The sequence below is a fragment of the Lytechinus variegatus genome, chromosome 3 (genome assembly GCF_018143015.1).
Source record: "Lytechinus variegatus isolate NC3 chromosome 3, Lvar_3.0, whole genome shotgun sequence".
NCBI lineage: Eukaryota > Metazoa > Echinodermata > Echinoidea > Temnopleuroida > Toxopneustidae > Lytechinus > Lytechinus variegatus.
The window spans coordinates 70,187,345-70,208,567 of NC_054742.1; the positions used below are offsets into that span (position 1 = coordinate 70,187,345).

General features: G+C 37.2%; 1 protein-coding gene across 1 annotated transcript; it reads left to right on the forward strand.

Annotated features, from left to right (window-relative positions):
* Window positions 1-20,530, forward strand: LOC121411819 (NEDD8-activating enzyme E1 catalytic subunit-like). Its single transcript, XM_041604689.1, has 15 exons — window positions 1-160; window positions 2,886-3,000; window positions 3,331-3,411; window positions 6,376-6,458; window positions 9,173-9,253; window positions 12,195-12,238; window positions 12,727-12,791; window positions 14,849-15,007; window positions 15,659-15,761; window positions 16,181-16,294; window positions 16,968-17,058; window positions 17,282-17,363; window positions 18,148-18,248; window positions 19,340-19,458; window positions 19,809-20,530. The coding sequence occupies exons 1-15, from the start codon at window positions 147-149 to the stop codon at window positions 19,898-19,900; spliced, it is 1,344 nt and encodes a 447-aa protein (XP_041460623.1). The 5' UTR covers window positions 1-146; the 3' UTR covers window positions 19,901-20,530.
* Window positions 20,531-21,223: the final 693 nt, after the last annotated feature.

Genomic DNA, 21,223 nt, shown 5'->3' on the forward strand with positions numbered 1-21,223 from the left:
ACCCTGTATCAGCCAGTACTTGCGGGGGACACTTCTGCTAATATTCATGTCAAACTCTCCACTAAGGACTGATTTTTATATTTCCGATCATTCAAAATACATTCTATAGCTTCTGAACTATCCAATAGTATCTACACTTTGTAACAATGGCGGAAGAACCGTACGTATTTGTCAATTATGTTGGGGTTGTGCTTTTGTTGAGTTGTACAGTCCCATATGTTTATAATTGTGATGGATGTCCAGAGTACCGTATGATTTCACTGGCGCTGGCACTGCAGACGCGATTGAATGTGACAGAGCTGCGGCTTTCTTGCAGGCACTCACACGTATTGCGAGGTTAGTATGACTAACCTTACACTGCGAATGTGTTTACACAATGGATTTTAGAGTTGTCGGTTAACAACAACATCGCGTTGCTTCTAACGCCGGGGGGGCCACTTACATTGACGAGTGGATACCATGCGCGACCAAAAAAAACACGTAAAAAGGATGTCCTTTTCACGATAGGGCACGTTACGTACGTAACGTGAAAAGGTGTCAAAAACACAAAAATAATGAAAAAGGGTATCTATTTCGCTAGGAAAATTACGTGTTTAGGATCGAATTTGCGGGGATGATAAAACAAAATTAAAATGTTTTATAAAGGATGTCCTTTTTGCCCCAACACTACGTGTTTAGAGTCCTATTTGCGCTAGGTGTAGAAGGTGGGGTCGTACTAAACCAAATAAGGTAAAGCCGACAACCAAAGGACCCGTAACAATAAAACATTCCTGTACTTGTTTAGGGGTTCATTTCAGGGAATATTTGCCAAGAGTATCGATTTGTTTCCAATACTTGTTAAGGGTAGGGTTTGACACGCAATATTTGTTAAGGGGTGCATTTTCAGAATATGGAAATTACGTGTTTAGGGTGCTTTTCGAGACCCCATGGTCGCGCATGGTATCCACTCGTGAATGGAAGTGGCCCCCCCCGGGTTCTAACGCTACTACTACTAGTAGGATGGCTTTGTCTGGTGAAAACTATCATTAGAAAGCGTTTCATTTTCAATTCTTTAAAATATTTTTTGATATAAAAAGCACATGAAAAGATCAAAATCGCTTACCTCAGCCTGGAAAGTGGCTTCACATGTCTCTTCCAAGGAAATAAAAGGAAGGCCGTTTGTGGGTGAGACTACCACATATCGACCACCTTGCGAGCATTAAAATTATTGCATAATAGTAATACAAACGATACGCACGGGAGAGTAGGCGCAGTGTCCATAGAAAGGGTAAGAATCAATTTTTACGAGAAAAAAAGAAGCAAAAAAAAAGTAAAAATTTGTAGAATTAATCAAAATTGTATTGACCAAACCCAAACCCCGCTGAAAAACCTAGAAATCCGATAGGAAACGGCTTTAGAACAAATATCCATCGTCAGGTGTCGAATCATGTGCCGGAGCTCGCAGTGGAAGTAGTGAGACGATCATTTAGCATGTTGACATCATAGAACTGATTTGGAAGAGTAAAAATATTTCGCCACCGCGACAAGAATCGGCCGTAAACTTAGTGTATCGCGGGTGGTCGGTTTCAAAAGATGGGTGCAAATTAGCAAATGTAAAATCGTCGTATTCGTTGTTAGTCGATATATACGCGGATTGAATCAGAGTCGCCAAGCAAAACATGGGAATCTGATCTGCTCAATTTTCTGCACAAATGAGACGAAAACTGGGTAAAATTGATATTTTCGCAGATACGATGCTTAGAAGATTAGGTGGTCGATCAGGGGTAGTTCCAACCATACAATTCACAACCTAAATTCAGCTTGTCTGTATTTTTAAAAACTAGATTCTTGATTCATTGTATGGCAATTCCCATGATTGTTTGATAAAACAGAGAGACCAATAAATATAAAACGTACTTTTATATTATTTTTGCTGACGTTAATACTTTTTGGAAAATATTCAAAGCGATGACAAACACAAAAAATAGAAAATTCTTCATACCTTGAACGAACCCCGCAGTGCTACCGTTCATCTTTACAGTAAAAAGATTGGACACTTTGCCGACTTCGCGAAACGCTTTGCATTGATTTGCGTGTAAAATAGTTTTTGTGCCTAGTCTTTCCCTTGTGGTGTCTCTGATATGAAGATAAATCGTGTGCCCTCTTTAGCTAATTAGACAAAAAATTTGGGGGATAGAAGCAAGCTCCGTATTTTGTCAATGAGAATAAAAATCAACGCTTAAATGATGGTATTTTAGGGATATTCATCATATTGGGAGGAGGACTTGATTTGATATAACCTCTTCTGAAATTCGCGGGAGTTTGTAGAAATTTTGCATGTGCCATGCCTTCAATTTTCCTGTACACAGCAGCAGTAATGCACCCATGGGTTCTTGCAGGGGCCCCGTTTCTCTACTTAGCACTAATGCAGCTTTGCACTGGCGGACTTCGAGAGAATTTCCCCACCAGTAGTTGTTCACAAATATCATAGCAAGTCTCTCAAATCAAGGTCAATATTAATAATGCCCACTGCTTTTCCGAGTATCGCGATTGGGAATTGCTGTATTTCCGAAATTCTGCTTCGATCTCAACGTTGTTGGCATACAGCATTTCTCTGGCTTGGATTCTCTGTAATTTAGATATGGAATGAAGTTAGCAACGTACTACAGCTGGCCCTTACGTTTGCTGCATGATTTTGGTTGCGAACTTCATCAGGGTTCATGCTTTTGTCAGTTTTGAAAGTTGTTGAAGCAAGGGCTTCTTTAGAAAATCAGGGCAGGTAAACTTGATTCAAATAAGTGTTTAGGTTCCAAAAACAAGAATGTCCAATTATTTAAAACGAAAAAAAATAAGTTATGTATAAAGTAACCCTGAGTGAATTTATCATATTTCTTACCTTTTTCCAGGATGACCGTGGACAGTCCGGAAACAGCAGACTGGTCAGGACGATGGACACACATCAGAAAACTATTGGAAAGATCAGGACCTTTGGCTACTCCAGAATTCGAGCCAAGTTCAGAGGTATATCTTTCAAAATTTAGGCATTTAAAAGTTGAATTTTTAGAAATAATAATGCCTGATCTTGTATTATATTGAATCATCTCAAAAATACCTGCTTGGACTTGGTATTATGCAGACCACTTACCACCACATAGTCATATACTTGTATTTATGTATGACTATGTATTGATTCAATTATTTTTTTTCTATTTCATATAATTAGTTTTTAAAACCCTCATTTCACCAATTTGTGACAAAGCTAAGGAAAAAATTGTCAGTAAAATAAATCGAATCAAACCTGTCTTTACAGAGTGTATCTTCTCATTTCTGTTGCATATTCTCTCTTAATAGCTTCTTGGAATCATGTTGGAGCATCTGAAAGTCTTGGTGATTGGGGCTGGAGGTCTTGGTTGCGAGATTCTAAAAGATTTGGTAAGATTCCCAATTGCATTTTTATTATCATTCTTATGAGAAATTAGCAATGGGACTATTGAATAAAAGACACAACTTGACATCACTCCATTTGTTGGTTGCTTAGACAATATCAAATTATAACATAGTGACGATTTTTCAAAAGTTTGATGTTTAATATTCTTGTGACATCATATGCGAGCTGCCCCAAGGTATGTCATGCAGTATGAAGTGTCATAAAATGGTTTTTTTCATAAATTTCTAATTATTTGTAACTGTACTTTAAAATTACCTAATCATTTATTATAAAACTGACAATGGAATTTATGATGTAAAGCTTAGCTCTGTTACTTTTTGTTGGATTTCTGCCAAACTATTTTGATAAATACATATAATGTGTCTTTTATTTTCCCACTTCCCACTACAAAGGCACTGCACAATTCCCACTCAGTCAAAATGAACAATTTTTTTACACAGACTGGCATCAATAACTTTCACTAAGCATGTGTCAATAATTAATCCCATCCATCCATATTTTATTGTTCGAAATAGACACCAGAAATGAAATACTCTGAAATTTTGTTTTGCCCAATTGATCGTGGGCCCGGCAGCCGCTGTGCAGCGCCAGATTGACGAGGCTCTGTCCCCCAAAATTATGATTTTTGTTCAATCACACAGAGGTTAAAGCCTCTCACATTGATTGGACTCAGATTCCAAAGTCACAAAATGGCAAAAGAAAGACCGATGAAAATGAGATGGGATGAAGAACTCCACAGATTATCACGCATATGCATGTTAAAGTGATTGGCTTAGTCACAAATAAGGTATATGAAATTAAAATCAAAATTTCAAATGACTGAAACAATCACACAGCCAGATCCCCAGGTTATGTCCTGGTAAGTGGGGGATAATCTAAACACAGTGTTTGTCTGTGTGTGGCTGAGGGCGGTACACATTGATACACACCGTGTTGAGATTATCCTCTGCTTGCCGGGACATCCCCAGGGGTGTTCGTGTGGGCTGTAAGTGATTGTTCAGTCATTTGAAATTTTGACGTTAAAATTTCTGAAACTTTTTTTTTTTAATCCTTTCTTTTGCCGTGTTGTAACTTTGGAATCTGAAACCGTTTGATGTGAGGGGCTATAACCTCTCTGTGATTGAACCAATCTCACTATTATTCACGCGTGCTTAGTAAAGATTATTGAAGATAGCCAGTTTAAAAGTACCATTCATTTCGACTGATCAGGATTTGTGCAGTGCCCTTGTGAAGTTTGATCATTTTCTTTTGGAACCGAGTTTAGTGTTAGGGCTGACTTTAGGGGAGACCAGGGTTAGTTGGAACGCGGCATAAGTTGAAACATCATTATTTTCGATAACGCATGTAAAATGAATTTATATAATACTGCCCGCAATTTATTGCTAGTAATAATACAACAGTTGTATTATTGATAGCAATAAATTGAGGGCGGTATTGTATAAATTTATTTTACAAGCATTAAAGAGAATTACTATGTTTCAACTTACCCCGCGTTCCAACTAACCCCGGTCTCCCCTACCTTCCAGTGTATATGCTAAGGATAAACATAATATGTTATCATCTTCATTAGATAGCAAACATGTTATCATCTTCAATAGATAGCAAATATGTTATCATCTTCAATAGATAGCAAATATGTTATCATCTTCAATAGATAGCAAATATGTTATCTTCATTAGATAGCAAATATGTTATCATCTTCAATAGATATATATCTATATTCACAGACCGGACTACCGGTAATCATTATTTCTTGACAACTCAGTATGCGTCTTTTGGTTTTCAAAGGACATTGTGCAAATTTACTCTGACATGTCCCAATTTCATGGTACATTCTCAATGGCCCGAATTCACAAAGGTGGTTTTTGAAACCATCAATTGAGTCCATGGTTTGTGTAGATTTTCTGTATAAATTGTGCTTATTTACTGCGTATATTAGAAAATGTCCAATGCTGATGCTTTCATCACAGTGCCCCAAGTTGATGCCTGTTGCCATGGTTATCCATGCTATTTTATTCATGAGTCTACTGTTTAAAGAATGGACTCATTATTTCAAACAGTGGACTCATGAATAAAGTAGCGTGGATAACCATGGCAACAGGCGTCAATTTCGCACACTGACAAAAGCATGCATCATTGCATCGGCATCTGAAATTTTATAGTTTATACTGGAAATCTGCATAAGCCATGGGTTCAACTGATGGTTTTAAAAGCTGCCTTTGTAAATTAGATTGGTCTGTATCTAACATTTGATCTAAATTATCTGAACTTATTTGAATGCATACAAGATAGATTTGGTTTTCATCTATCCAACTCTACAGGAAAGTCCCTATACAGCAAATAATGCATTCTTTATATATAAAAGGCGATTCCTGTTGGTTATTTTTGCTGACATTTTAGCAAAGCTTTTGAGTCATGTGACTACGATATGCTACTTTCACATTTAGATCTAGTAACCAAATCTTATTTATCTTTAACAGGAATGCAATTTTTCTTCCATAAGTCAGGAGTAGGTTGGACATTTCTTTAATCTCCCTTCTGATTTTCCTTCTTTTTTTGCCATATCAGAAAAAAAATCAGGACCTTTTTCTCTCTTAGGCATGAGTTCATTTTTTGTATGATTTGCAGAAATAGAGGACAGTTGAAAGAAAGAGAATTAACAGAACAAATTCTGGCATGTTTAGCAGACTATTACAGGTTCTCCTGTGACAAATCAAAGGTAGTAGAATATGCCTTGATATTTGATATTTACGTTCTTTGTACATGAAAGCTCAGTTGGAAAAAGTTTGTTAGGCTAAGGATATTTTGTTAACTTTCTACAAGTCCAAGTTTACTCATAATAATTTCCTTCCAAAACTCGTGGTTTAAACGGATACATGTATACTCAAGTATGTGTCATTTATACAAGTATTGAGAAATTTGATCTTTGAAATCTATTCTTTTCCTAGGCCTTGAGTGGTTTCCGGAATATTGATGTGGTCGACATGGATACCATTGACCTATCAAACTTAAATAGGCAGTTTTTATTCAGGCAAGTGAGAAATAGTTTTTCTATTATATTGCATATTCGGTATTAGTTGAGTCATGAATTACAACAATCAGTAATAGTTTAACAGCAAAAGTTGAATTGTCATGTAAAGTTATTTGTATTTCCATGCATACCGTGATGTGTGGTCATATTCACATTCCGTCTATTTTTCAGTAATCCGTTTTTTTTTCACCTAACATAATTTCTGCTGCCCTCACTTCCAGAGCTACCAAGTCTCACGTATTATGCATGAGACTCAAGCATTTTGGACTCTTGTTCATCCCCTCAAATCTCTGTCGCAACTATACACGGCCTATCCCCATATACATCCATATACATTGTACACAATGTCTGTGATCTCACTCAGGTTCACAGAAAATCTCACGCATAGCTGGTCTTTGAACTTGGCATCTCTGCACTTCTCCTCAGGTATATAAGCCTGTATCCTGAATGCAGATCTTATTCATACTCCAGTGTAAAGTTGTGATTTATAGTTTGGATCTCTAAATGCGACACAAATCTCTTACAGCAAAAATCAATTTATTACCTCATTTGGCTTTCTACCCTTCCTTTCCTACCTGCTTAAGCCTCTCACCTGAATTAGAATGATAGTAATACAATTAGTAATATTTTGCTAAGATTGGTTGGTCAGTTAATCAGGAAAAAATGTGCATCAAATTCCTGTATTGTAGGAACAAGGGGTGGTATTCTTAGATCCATTTTATCTCAGATAAAATAAAATATTTTATCTCCGTTAAAATCAGTGAGATAAAATACCCTTAAAATCTCTCCGAATTGGTATTCTGAGAACCATTTTTGTCTCACCTGCGAAGCAGAGTGAGACTATAGGCGCCGCTTTTCCGACGGCGGCGGCGGCGGCGTTAACATCAAATCTTAACCTGAGGTTAAGTTTTTGAAATGACGTCATAACTTAGAAAGTGTATGGACCTAGTTAATGAAACTTGGCCATAAGGTTAATCAAGTATTACTGAACATCCTAGTAGAGTTTCATGTCACATGACCAAGGTCAAAGGTCATTTAGGGTCAATGAACTTAGACCATGTTGGAGGAATCAACATCGAAATCTTAACCTGAGGTTAAGTTTTTGAAATGTCATCATAACTTAGAAAATATATGGACCTAGTTCATGAAACTTGGACATAAGGTTAATCAAGTATCACTGAACATCCTGCATGAGTTTCACGTCACATGACCAAGGTCAAAGGTCATTTAGGGTCAATGAACTTTGGCCAAATTGGGGATATCTGTTGAATTCCCATCATAACTTCGAAAGTTTATGGATCTGATTCATGAAACTTGGATATAATAGTATTCAAGCATCCATCACTGAACATTTTGTGCAAGTTTCGGGTCTCATGATTAAGGTCAAAGGTCATTTAGGGTCAATGAACTTTGGCCGAATCGGGGGTATCTGTTGAATTACCATCATAACTTTGAAATTTTATTGGTCTAGTTCATTAAACTTGGACATTAGAGTAATCAAGTATCACTGACCATCCTGTGCGCGTTTCAGGTCACATGACCAAGGTCAAAGGTCAATGAACTTTGGCCGAATTGGGTGTATCTGTTGAATTACCATCATAACTTTGAAAGTTTATGGATCTGATTCATGAAACTTGTACATGGGAGTAATCAAGTATCACTGAACATCCTGTTTGAGTTTCAGGTCACGTGATCAAGGTCAAAGGTCATGTAAGGTCAATGAACTTTGGCCATGTTGGGGCTTTTTGTTGAATAACCATCATATCTCTGTAAGTTTATTGGTCTAGTTCATAAAAAGTGGACATAAGAGTAACCATGTATCACTGAACATCTTATGCGAGTTAGAGTAGTATTCAAAGTCAGCACTGCTGCTATATTGAACCGCGTGATGCAGGTGAGACGGCCAGAGGCATTCCACTTGTATCCTCATTTTATCTCTGTAAGACACACCTATTTTTTAATCAATATCCAATTAGAAACGCGCTTTTATAGCTCTCTCATATCACTCAACCAATTAAAATCCATTCCGCCAGGAGGTGTGGCAAAGGGGTAAGATTGCGTCAATTTATTGACTTCAAATACGCTTGCACTATACGCTTACGCGTCTTTACGGAGATTTCTTTTTAACAAAAAGGACAATACTCTCATCTTTTTCGAAGTCTTTATCGCATCTTTTCAAGCATCATTTCAAAGACAATATTAGTCAAGAAAAGTCTGATGAAATACTCACTGATTGTACAGGAACAACGTTAAGGTGTTATTCTCAATAAATATATAATTTTTCTTCATTTTCATGTCACCATTTGGGGTTAATTCACCAAGAAATATTGGTGAAATCAACGTCGCAGAGATAAAATAGCCTCTACCCTCTTTTAAGTTTATTTTATTTTTTCTTCAAAGTAACATGGGCGCAAGCACATCATCTGCGTTGCAATGGCCAGATACGCGATGGGTATGTGTACGCAGGCATTGTTCTGTTGCGTATCATCTGTAGATACGCCAGATAAAATATATACGCAAGATAAAATCTAACATTTTATCTGAGAGATAAAATGTCATCTCAGAATACCAATTTCATTTTAAGAGATAAAATAAAATATTTTAAAGATAAAATGACCTCAGAATACTACCCCTGGTCATGAAATGATGGTAAATCTTCTGATAGTTATCAGTTATGTTTGTTTGACTGTATCATACGTGTTTGTTTTATTCAGAACGAAGGATGTTGGTAAAGCGAAGGCGACCGTAGCAGCTGATTTCATCAATGACAGAGTTGCAGGCTGCAAAGTTACACCGTATCCTTTTGAAATAGTGCCATTGTTTATGTATCGTAATTGTTATTCTTAGGATCTCCAATATTGTGACACTGTTTGATGTGACAATGATGCACCTTGTCAATATTCTGTGCTGCACCTTTTAGTAGGAATCCAGCTATAAAGGAATAATACATAATTTCAATAGTGGGATGTTTGCATTCACCATTATTTTTTCTGCAAATGTCGAAATTGGGTAAGAAAAGCTGCTTACAGAATAGATACAGCTTTGATATGCATCTCGTTTGTACGTTGTGCACCAAGCTATTATTAGAAGGACTTTTTGATTGAGTTTTAGATGCATGACAGTAAAGACATTCAATTGAATTAAAAAAATTCAGATTTGTCAAACATTCCCATCTGCCAATTCAGAAACTCATGGTCAATTTACACTTACAATAATTTGTAGTAATATCTTTTTAAGCAAACAATTATTTTGAAATAAAAAATAATTTTAAGGTCAATAAACTCTGTATGGAGTTAGGTCTCTTTGCCTTAAATTAGATTTTTTTAAAATTTGATGGGAAAATGATGGAACAACAGTAAATTGCAAGAATATATACAGTTCAAGCATGAAATTGCCATTTCTAAGCTTTGCCTGCCACTGGGGAATATACCCCGATTGAAGTAACACTTATCATCTGTCAATCCAAACACAGTTTTCAACAATATTTATCAAGCCAAAATTAAACAATGGAGACCTTTGTATAGGGGGCCAAACATAACAGGAACTGGGCCCCGTCTTATAGAGAGTTACAATTGATCCAATCAATCCTAACGCTATGGAAATCAGTGTCATAATTTTTTTCTACAAAAAATTTGCACAATGTCCTTTTTATGCAAAGATACGGTAGCGCAGTGAATTTTCAAGAAAACAGCGAATGCATGAATATACATCACAGCTAAAAAATATTTTGAACAAATATGCATAATAGATGTTGATGTTGCTGGCCGTCCATAGTTGCGATTGATCGGATCAATTATAACTCTTTGTAAGACGGGGCCCTGGTCAAATGATCTGCTTGAAGGAAGACATCAAAGTGGGGTTCCAGAATGTATTCTTGGGGTGTGGAATCCTCTATTCAGTAATCACTTATTAATATATGGTTATCTCATGTGTCCGAAATATAGGAGGGGAGAGGCTTTGGTACGTGAACATGAAGATGAAGAACAAGCACCCTACCACGAGTGCCCACATCAAGGAGGCGTTAAAAAGCCGCTCCTGATTGGGCCACTCCTCAGGGGACATGGTAAAGTCAAATCCCACCTCACTCAACCCGATAACCCATGGGTTATCGAAGTGCCAAAGAAGGGCCTGCCAATGCCTTTCGGTGAACGTACTCGCTTGCTTAGGGTGAATACCCATTGCAATCTTCCAGGTATTTTGTCCCTCCTGCAGCCTGACCAACTTGTTGACGAAGTCAGGAGATATGTAACGCTCTGGGTCACAGTAGTTTAAGACCCCTCCGACCAAGTCATCGGGTTGCTCAGGCTGCTTCCCGGGTTTCCCGAACTCTTCTTTTTGTTTAAATTTGGTCCAGGTGGAAATGAGTATCATAGGATAGGCAAGGGTTAAGTGTTGGCTACTGTACAGCAGTCAGTTACTTTTCCAGGCCCCTACCCCTGCCTCGTCCTATGGGGGGGGGCACAGCAATGTTGGCGCTGCCTCGTATTGTATGGGGGGGCAGAGGTTGGGGCACATCCATGGTGATATCCCTCATTTTTTCGCCGCCTTTCTCTTCCTTCTCTCGTGCCTCACCCGAGTTCTTTTTGGGGAGGCAGTGTATGAACTGGGAGACTTGGTGGGGGGCTTCCTTCTCCTGATGGGGGCCTTCCTGTTCCTCCATCTCCTCCTTGAGCTGGCCAATAGAATCAATTCCTCCGTAGGAAAAATTGTGTACAATTGTGGGACTTCCCAAATGGATACCACAACATCACTCTCAGTAGCAATACTCACAATATTATCGATAGTGTCTACTGGATCTCACAGCACTGACAACCTCACCTGTCTGGGGTTTGCCCGAGGTGTAAAACTGATCTCCAATAGCCCATGTCCTAAGAGCGTGTGTCGGGTTGCACTACCCTTGATCCCTGCTGTTGTAACTCCTTGTCTGCTCTTTGCAGTCTTACTGGCAGGCTAGCTTCCATTTTGCATGGTGTGCCATGGCCGCATCCAGCTTTCCAGCGGCCCATTTTAAGTTAAAGTTAGAGATTTATAATTCTCTAACAAATACACTTGAAACTGTTTAAGAGGCAGGACTAGTTTGTGACATTGTCTGTCTGGCTGCAGTGTGAAAAATATTAAGGTTTCCAGAAACAAAGAGTCAAGAAAAAAATTAACAAAAAGCTGAAGTTTAAATCTGATTAGCAAGTAAGCATCTTATATTCTTAACAGTTTGGGAAAATTCCTAACTGTCAAGGTAAGAATGAACACACTTTTCCGATTCTGTCACGTGGTTCACACGTCCTTGCATTCTTTGACATATTTTAGAGGCACTGCCCGCACAGCTGTAGCTTAGCTATCATTAAGGTCTTGTCCTCGTCTCCCAAAGAATAACAAGCCCATGCATTGGTATTCACAGGCCATTTATGATTATGTTTTGTTTTGCTATGATTTATGGTTTTGTTTTGCTATAAAGACCTGTGCTCTTCTTTCACAAATGTGCTTTTTCACTCATTTGAATAATCACTTTGTCGAATAAGAAAACTAAATTTAGCATTTAAAACTAATCTTTTTCATATATATCATGAAACTGAATTTCTTCTCTTCATCTTTTGGTAATATTAGTGCAAATAAAGATATCAGACAAATGAAATACAGATGTGGATGCATGCTGCTTATATGGATCCATTTCGTATGAGTTTACTCTTTTAATAACTTTTCTGGTCAAATTATTTGCCTTGACTTTGATATTTCTTTCAGTCACTTTGATAGAATAGAAAGTTTTGATGAATCTTTCTATAGACGTAAGTATAATTTTTTAATAATTGATGACAGTGTATTGATTGTGATTTTGATTATTTGAATGAAATAAGTTTGTCAGTATGAAATATTGATAGTAGAAAAAATATCAGACTCTCTTTATCTCTCTTATGTATTTATTTATTTATTTATAGTGCTCCGTAACACAAAGATTAGCAATCAATCGCTAAATGAACTGACCAATCAATATCAATGTTACATGCGCATTAGGTTTAAAATACTGACCAGGGACCAATCAGTGGGATTCTTTCATATTTGCAATTCATCGCAAAGCTTTGTGTTACGGAGCCCAGGATTTGTTGGGGGCAGGGATTTAAATGTATCTGTTCACATTATTGCAGTTGTGGCAAGTAAAAATTTACTGTATTTTCTCTGAATAGCAGAAGATTCAGTCTTGTCACCATGCAAACCTTGAATGCTTGTATAAAGTTACAATGTCATAATTAGTTTGGTTTCCCCTTCTCATTTGCAGAATTTCATTTGATTATTTGCGGCCTAGATTCCATTGTAGCAAGAAGGTGGATGAATGGAATGTTGGTAAGTATTGAGGAGCTGCTTCCTTGCACTACTGGGTATCCTGAGTATCCTGAGTCTTGTCTTAAAGACATTGATTCAATTCATTCTTGATGATCGTGCTTCTCAATCTTATAAAGCTGTATAATTATGTCAAAGGATAATCAGGAATTTTTAAAGGTAGTACTATTAAATTAAGTTGAACCCTGTTCATGAATGTCCATAAAAAGTGCATATCTGTAAAATTGCTGCAACTTTTTTTTATTTTTTGGAGATAGTTGCTGCATAAGCAGGGTATTAATGTAATATAATTGTAATTTTGTTCTCCCCTTTTAAAGTCCTTGTTTACATATCAGCTAAGCCTGGAAAGATATGAGTAACATAAAGCAAGACACTGGTATGATAGATGATGGCACGGAAGGGTTCAGAGGTCATACGAGCATCATCAAAGCCTTTATGACCCTAGTATTATTTATGGTTTCTGTTTTGTGTTAATTCTATGTTTTACAGATAAGCCTGGTAACCTGGTAAACACTGTTTAAGCCTTGACAGTGGTACAGAGGGGTTCAAAGGTCATACCAGGGTCATATACATGTGTGCTATGACGACCCGGGTGTTCAATGATTTTTCTTGTGTTCCATGTTTTACAGCTAAGCATTTTTGGCTATCCAGACACTGTCAAGCCTATGATAGACGGTGGTACGGAGGGGTTCAAAGGTCATACCAGGGTCATATACATGTGTGCTATGACGACCCGGGTGTTCAATGATTTTTCTTGTGTTCCATGTTTTACAGCTAAGCATGGTTGGCTATGATGATGAAGGAAAGATGGATCCAGACACTATTAAGCCTATGATAGATGTTGGTATGGAGGGGTTCAAAGGTCATACCAGGGTCATCATAGCATAGATGACCCTGATCATGTCATTTCTTTTCTTGTGTTCATTCCATGTTATACAGCTCTGCATGGTTGGCTATGATGGTGAAGGAAACATGGATCCAGACACTATTAAGCCTATGATAGACGGTGGTACGCAGGGGTTCAAAGGTCATACCAGGGTCATCATAGCATAGATGACCCTGGTGATGTAATTTCTTGTGTTTATTCCTTGTTTTACAGCTCAGCATGGTTGGCTACGATGGTGAAGGAAACATGGATTCAGACACTATTAAGCCTATGATAGACGGTACGCAGGGGTTCAAAGGTCATACCAGGGTCATCATAGCATAGATGACCCTGGTGATGTATCTTCTTGTGTTTATTCCATGTTATACAGCTCTGCATGGTTAGCTATGATGATGAAGGAAACATGGATCCAGACTCTATTAAGCCTATGATAGACGGTGGTACGGAGGGGTTCAAAGATCATACCAGGGTCATCATAGCATAGATGACCCTGGTGATGTAATTTCTTGTGTTTATTCCATGTTTTACAGCTCAGCATGGTTGGCTACGATGATGAAGGAAACATGGATCCAGACATTATTAAGCCTATGATAGACGGTGGTACGGAGGGTTCAAAGGTCATACCAGGGTCATCATAGCATAGATGACCCCGGTGATGTAATTTCTTGTGTTTATTCCTTGTTTTACAGCTCAGCATGGTTGGCTACGATGATGAAGGAAACATGGATCCAGACACTATTAAGCCTATGATAGACGGTGGTACGGAGGGGTTCAAAGGTCATACCAGGGTCATCATAGCATAGATGACCCTGGTGATGTAATTTCTTGTGTTTATTCCTTGTTTTACAGCTCAGCATGGTTGGCTACGATGATGAAGGAAACATGGATCCAGACACTATTAAGCCTATGATAGATGGTGGTACGGAGGGGTTCAAAGGTCATACCAGGGTCATCATAGCATAGATGACCCTGGTGATGTAATTTCTTGTGTTTATTCCTTGTTTTACAGCTCAGCATGGTTGGCTACGATGATGAAGGAAACATGGATCCAGACGCTATTAAGCCTATGATAGACGGTGGTACGGGGGGTTCAAAGGTCATACCAGGGTCATATTCATGTGTGCTATGACAACCCGGGTGTTCAATGATTTTTCTTGTGTTCCATGTTTTACAGCTAAGCATGGTTGGCTACGATGATGAAGGAAACATGGATCCAGACACTATTAAGCCTATGATAGACGGTGGTACGGAGGGGTTCAAAGGTAACGCAAGGGTCATCATGCCCGGGATGACCCCTTGTATCGAGTGCACCCTTGACCTTTACCCTCCTCAGGTATGTTCATATCAAATTATTTTAACATTAACTTTGATGATGTAAATTCACAAGAGGGATATCAGTGCTGATTGGAATTTTAGTACTTTTGAGAAAGATTTTATACTTCATTGACCAAAACTTTATTTCGTTTCATTTATTTTTTTATTCCTCTTTTAAAATAGATAACATAATATACATAACAAATGTATTTGTGAACATAGTGTATCAATGATCAAATTAACTATCTAACATAAATGTTTAAGACAAGGTACACTATAAAATGTAAAAAAGTGAGGAGCCTAAATAAAGAAAATTAGGCTCCTATTGGGAGAAAATATGAGTTGTTACTTTGAGCAAAAAAATGTGGAAACGGAATACATATTTATTACATAGATTGCTATACCCAAAATTGAAGTTACCAGAAAATGATGGAGTAGAAAAAGAATGAAAATAAAAATAGTAAGATAAAATGAAAATGGAAAACAACCAAACAGACGGATGGGGGGGTCAATGGATAAATAAAAGAGAGTATAAGAAAGAAAGAAAGAAAGAATAGAAAAACATAATTATAATTATGTTTATTAGCAGTCATCAGTATAATGATATGATAAATAGTTAAATTAGGCTGCTCTAATGCATTTCGTTTTTTCTTTTTTATGAATTTCATAGGTGAATTTTCCTATGTGTACAATAGCCCACACTCCAAGGCTACCAGAACATTGCATTGAGTATGCAAAGGTTTTACTCTGGCCACAGGAAGAACCATTCGGTGGTAAGTAAGACCGTATTATGCATGAAACAATCTGGTTTTCTCTTTTCTGGGTAGAAGTAATGTTTCTTAATATTTCAGGTATTTAATTGTTTTGAGGCTTTAAATATGCAAAGGTTTTGTTTTTGTTTTACAAATGTATTTGCATTTTCATCACTTCTTCCCAGAGAGGCTCTACAGGGGGTAGGACTGCCCCCCCCCCCCTCCTACCTTATATTTCAAGTAGCTACATGAAAGAAAAAGGGGATAAGAAAAAAGGAAAAAATGGGGGGGGGGGGGGAGAAAAGAGAAGATAAATTAGATATATATGTGGATTTCAGTAGCTTATAACAATTGTCATGGACAATCACCATTGTTTCTTGAAATGCTCCCCAAAACTCATTATACATCTCTTATATTCATGGCCTTGTATATTTTGGCAGCTGGTGTAATCATTGACGGAGACGACCCTTCACACGTTCAGTGGATCTTTGAGAAGGCACAGTTGAGAGCTGATGAGTTTAATATCAACGGAGTTACTTACAGGCTTACACAAGGTACCATTTCAGACACCACATTCTGTTTATTTGATACTGTTATTATCATGGAGGAGTTAATGCATTTGTATTGTTTCAATATTATTGCCAACCCACGGTATGTAAATGCCAGAGGTACGTTTTGGGGGATTCCATGACATTTGCTCCAGCGACAGTTGCTCCGATGGAAAATCTGCATATTAAGCCATACATAAATCCCATCCTCCTAAACTAAATAAACCCTAATCCTTATCTTTACATCATTCTGAAACAAAAAGTCTATTACAGTCCTAACTCTTACCCTGTGCCCTCTGAGATACTTGGCCCCAAGCAAATGTCGTGTAACCATTTTGGGTTGTCTCTCAGTCCGTCCATTTTTTGGTCTCGTGATGACGTAAGTTCTGTCAGATGATCATCTTCAAACTTGATTCAATTATGAATATAGGTCTGTAGGAATGACAATGACCTGACTGCATTTTGTGGTTGTGAGCTCAAAGGTCATCCAAGGTCATTGTATTCATTTAAAGATATCTTGTACTGAGGTGACTAAGAATCAAAGTTAGGGATCAACTTCAAACTTGGCTCATGTATGTATGTAAAAGTCAAGAGGGTCTAATTCATGCTTTCCTCACTCTTGGTCTTTCTTTCTCTTTATCCATTTCTTTTATCCTTTCCATTCATCTATTCCTCCTAGGTGTTGTTAAGAGAATAATCCCAGCAGTAGCGTCAACCAATGCAGTCATCGCAGCGCAATGCGTCACCGAAGCTTTCAAAATCGCAACAAGGTAAACATACAGACAAATATACTATGAAAGGAAAGAATCGTACATCAGCTTTGCACATTGACACTGAGATAAAGATAAATCTATATGTTTTTAGAAAAGTTCCATCAATATAACTATATCTTGTGATAAAAACAATGAGTTAATAATGAAAATTGTTTTGTATGTGTCAGTTGATTTATACAGGTCTGATTTTATGTTGTATTCTCTGTGTTTTTCTTTTTAGTTGCTCCTTCCCTTTGAAGAATTACATGGTCTTCAATGACACAGATGGCTTATACACATACACATATGAGGCTGAAAGAAAGGTATCTTTTCAAACTCCGCTTTAACACTCTGAGGGCATTGCTAGGATCTTGCTATCAATTGCCAATCGTGTTGAGATCCCATAATCAATTTTAAGTTTAGGATTGATTTCTGATGATCTGCTTTGTGTATAAAATATTTAAGTATAAAAATGATTGTGATTAATTTTATTTATATACCATTTGAGTTAGTCCTGTCATGAACCGGTGTGTTGGCACAGTTGGTAAAGCGTCCGTCTCACAACCGGAGGTCAAGGGTTCAAACCCAGGCCGTGTCAGACCAAAAGACGTTAAAAGATGGGAGTTGCTGCTACCCTGTTTGGCGTTCAACGATTAAAGGGATAGAGCCTCGTCGATCTGGCGCTGCACAGTGGCTGCCGGGCCCACGATCAATTGGGCAAAGCAAATTTTCAGAGTATTTCATTTCATGTCTATTTCGAACAATAAATTATGGATTTTCATTTTTTCATTTCATTTTTTCATTTTCATGAACAAAGGAGAACATCAGTGCAGCGATAATAGACCACCTTGAAGGGCAAGCTAGGCTGATAATCAATTCATTATTTCAATTGGGGAATATGAATATTTTATCCTATTTTGCTTACATAATATATAAAGATCAACTTTGTAAACATATACCCTATAAGAGTCGAGAAACTGCAAGTGAAAATTATTTTATGCATCCTTTTCTTTTTCCATTTTCCCACAATCAATCGCTTCTTTTGTCCATTCATTCATCCATATATTCATCAAATTGTTCACTCTTTTCTTGACTTACATTATACAGGAAGACTGTATGGCTTGTAGTAGAAAAACTCAGACTCTAGAACTACAACATGATGCTACATTACAAATGCTAGTCGACCATCTCACAGAAAGTGCCACATTGTAAGCTCTTCATTGATTGCTTGATAAATCAATTATATAATTGATCGATTAATTGCTGATTGTCTATTTGATGATTGCTTGCTTGCTTGCTTGCTTGTTTGCTTGAATGTTTGTTTGATTGATTGCATGTATGATTGGATTGCTTGGTTGATTGCATGAGTGATTCTAAAATTGATTGGTTAATTGCCAGACCAATCAATTGATTGCATGATTGATTGCCTATTTGATGATTGGTAATTGATTAATTACCTGTTTCATTGTCAATTTCCCGATTGCTTGCCATATTGAGTTAAGTACAAAAAATGAATCCTCTTTTCAGCACATAAATACAAAGATTTAAACTCAGATCTTGCATTGCTGCTCTTGTATGCTGTGCAAGTAGAAGTATTGCCATCTTCTCAATGATTGAATCGTAATTTATGGACCTTCATTTTTTAGATAAATCGTTTTGCAGTATGTGAAGGTTTTCTTATTTCCTCCATTTACTCTGTAATTCAATCCATAGATTGTATAAATAGCATTAAGAAAACATGATCTACCATTTAACATACATAACTTTACATATTAATATTTAGACACTTACATGTACATGACACATTTTGTTGGTAAAGTCGTTAAACCTCAGTCAGAAATCAATCAATCAGTCAATCCTCTTTGTCTTGCCTGCGTAGACTGTAGCCGCTTTTTTACAATGGCGACATAGAGCTGTAGAAAATTTAAACAAATTCCTTTGAAAAAGACCAGAAGAAAGAAAACATTTCTGCAAGAGAAAGTGGTTTTGAGTAAAGGTTTGAAAGAGAAGTGTCCAGGAACTTCCATGTCTTAAAGCAACATGAATACTAAATCATTGTGTCTGTAATTACCCACAATACTTGTTTTTCTCATCAGGATAGGCCATAACTATCCAGGGGCCTGTATTAAAGCATAGCAATCATCACAGAACAATATTTTAGGATTGATTGCATTGACTAAAATGTACAATTAATAGTGAAAATGAAGCGTACGATTTAGCAATAACTTTTGTTTAACGGGCCCCCAGATCCGAAATATTGTATATTCGATTGAGAATTTTTCCTTATTGTTAATTGCAGACAAATGAAAGCACCTAGCATCACGACGACCATAGATGGAAGGAATAAAACCCTGTACATGCAGAGTGTGGAGTCTATCAGGAAAAGAACAAAGGAAAATCTACCAAAGAAATTAACAGGTCAGCCTCACCTTCAAGTCATCAAGTTTAAAACCTGTCTAAATCTTTGTCAAAGGCTCAATATATACCGGGTACTTGAGAATTATCTAGCATGGCAATCTTACTGAAGTATAATAGCCTTTGGATCTATTTTTAACAACCAATTTTCAAATATGTGATTTCAAATTCTTCGGCCAAATCTAACATTTTTGACAAAAACAAGTCTGCTTAAAATATATATGTTAAGTGACCCTATTTTTACAGTTGGTCTGATAAGGGCAACATAACATTTGTTTAGGCCTTATAATGGGTTTCCCTTAAAGTTAATTTCTTATTTTTAATTATATCTCACTCCTTCCCCTTTCTTTCAGAACTTGGACTGTCCAGTGGCAATGAATTAGCAGTTGCAGATGCTACAACTCCTTCCTGTCTCATCTTCAAACTCAAACTCACTGAAAAATGAGAGGTTATTGTAGCAGTCTGTAGATTTTTCATGAATTGGCGGGCAAGCCAGGATCCAATGACCAGGGTAGTAATACTCTGTATAGCACTGTGAGGCATTGTTGCAATGTAAAGCGTGATTTATGAAGCGGAATAAATACTGTTATTATTTTGGTATGTCTGAGAATATGTCCCATTCTCGGTCTGAAATGAAAATTATTTAACTTTTATGAAGATGTCACCTTGTAACCATGGTAACTGTTTGTATGACATGTAGTTGAGTGGACGTAGAAATGTTTGAGGATTATCTGTTTGTTTTATGTGAATGCTAAGAAAGCTTGAATACTTGCAATAAAGCAACCAGAAGACCAATGGCTTGGATCATTTGTGAGGGTCGGGATAATGAGAAATGAAGCTTTCTCAAAGAACATTAGCACATTTACTTCGGTTTGAACCAAGGTTGCTGGAATAGAAGACCACCACTCGACCAATAGAGCTTGAAGGAAAATGGATGTGTTCCAGGGTGCTATTTAATCTCTTCTATGCAAATGTAGTGATGTATGATGGATCAAGTAATGGGCCCCATCTTACAAAGAGTTGCGATTGTTCTGATCAATCACAACTATGGATGGCCAGCAATGTCAACATCTATTATTCATATTCAAAATATTTTTCAGCTATGGTGTATATTCATGCATTCATTGTTTTCTTAAAAATTCACTGTGCTTCTCTTTACCTACAAAGGACATTGTGTAAATTTCCTGTAGAAAAGATATGACACTGTTGGATTTCAAGAGAGTTACGATTGATTGGATCAATTGTTACTCTTTGTAAGATGGCTTCCTGCAGTTGGAAGAACAGAGTTCACAAAGAAAACCCCTTTGGAATTGCATAGGCTGCATTCCGCTGCAATTAATCAATCTGTAGAAGAAACAGAAATACATGGATTATGAATGTTTATCTAATATTTGCGCAAATAAATGCTGACGTTTTTACTTTGGGCAATTCCAAGGTAACGTGACATTCAGAACCATTTCTTTTCTTGCATTCAAACAAACATATCACCCACAGTTGAATAGTTATTTGCAAAGTTATGGTACCTGACAGTAGTTGATAAAACCCACTTTTCAAAATAATAACATTTATTTTGATCCACTGAATTAATGAGATATGAATATTCATAAACATGGTTACGGAGTGACGCAAAATGGACATGCATAATTGAGGAGATAAGTTTTTGCTCAAACTCTGTTAACTTTAAGTTGATATCACACGATTTGTCATAGAGCATTGGATGTTGCTGCACCCACTCCATAATTTCCAACCTGTCCTGGTCATTCGAAAG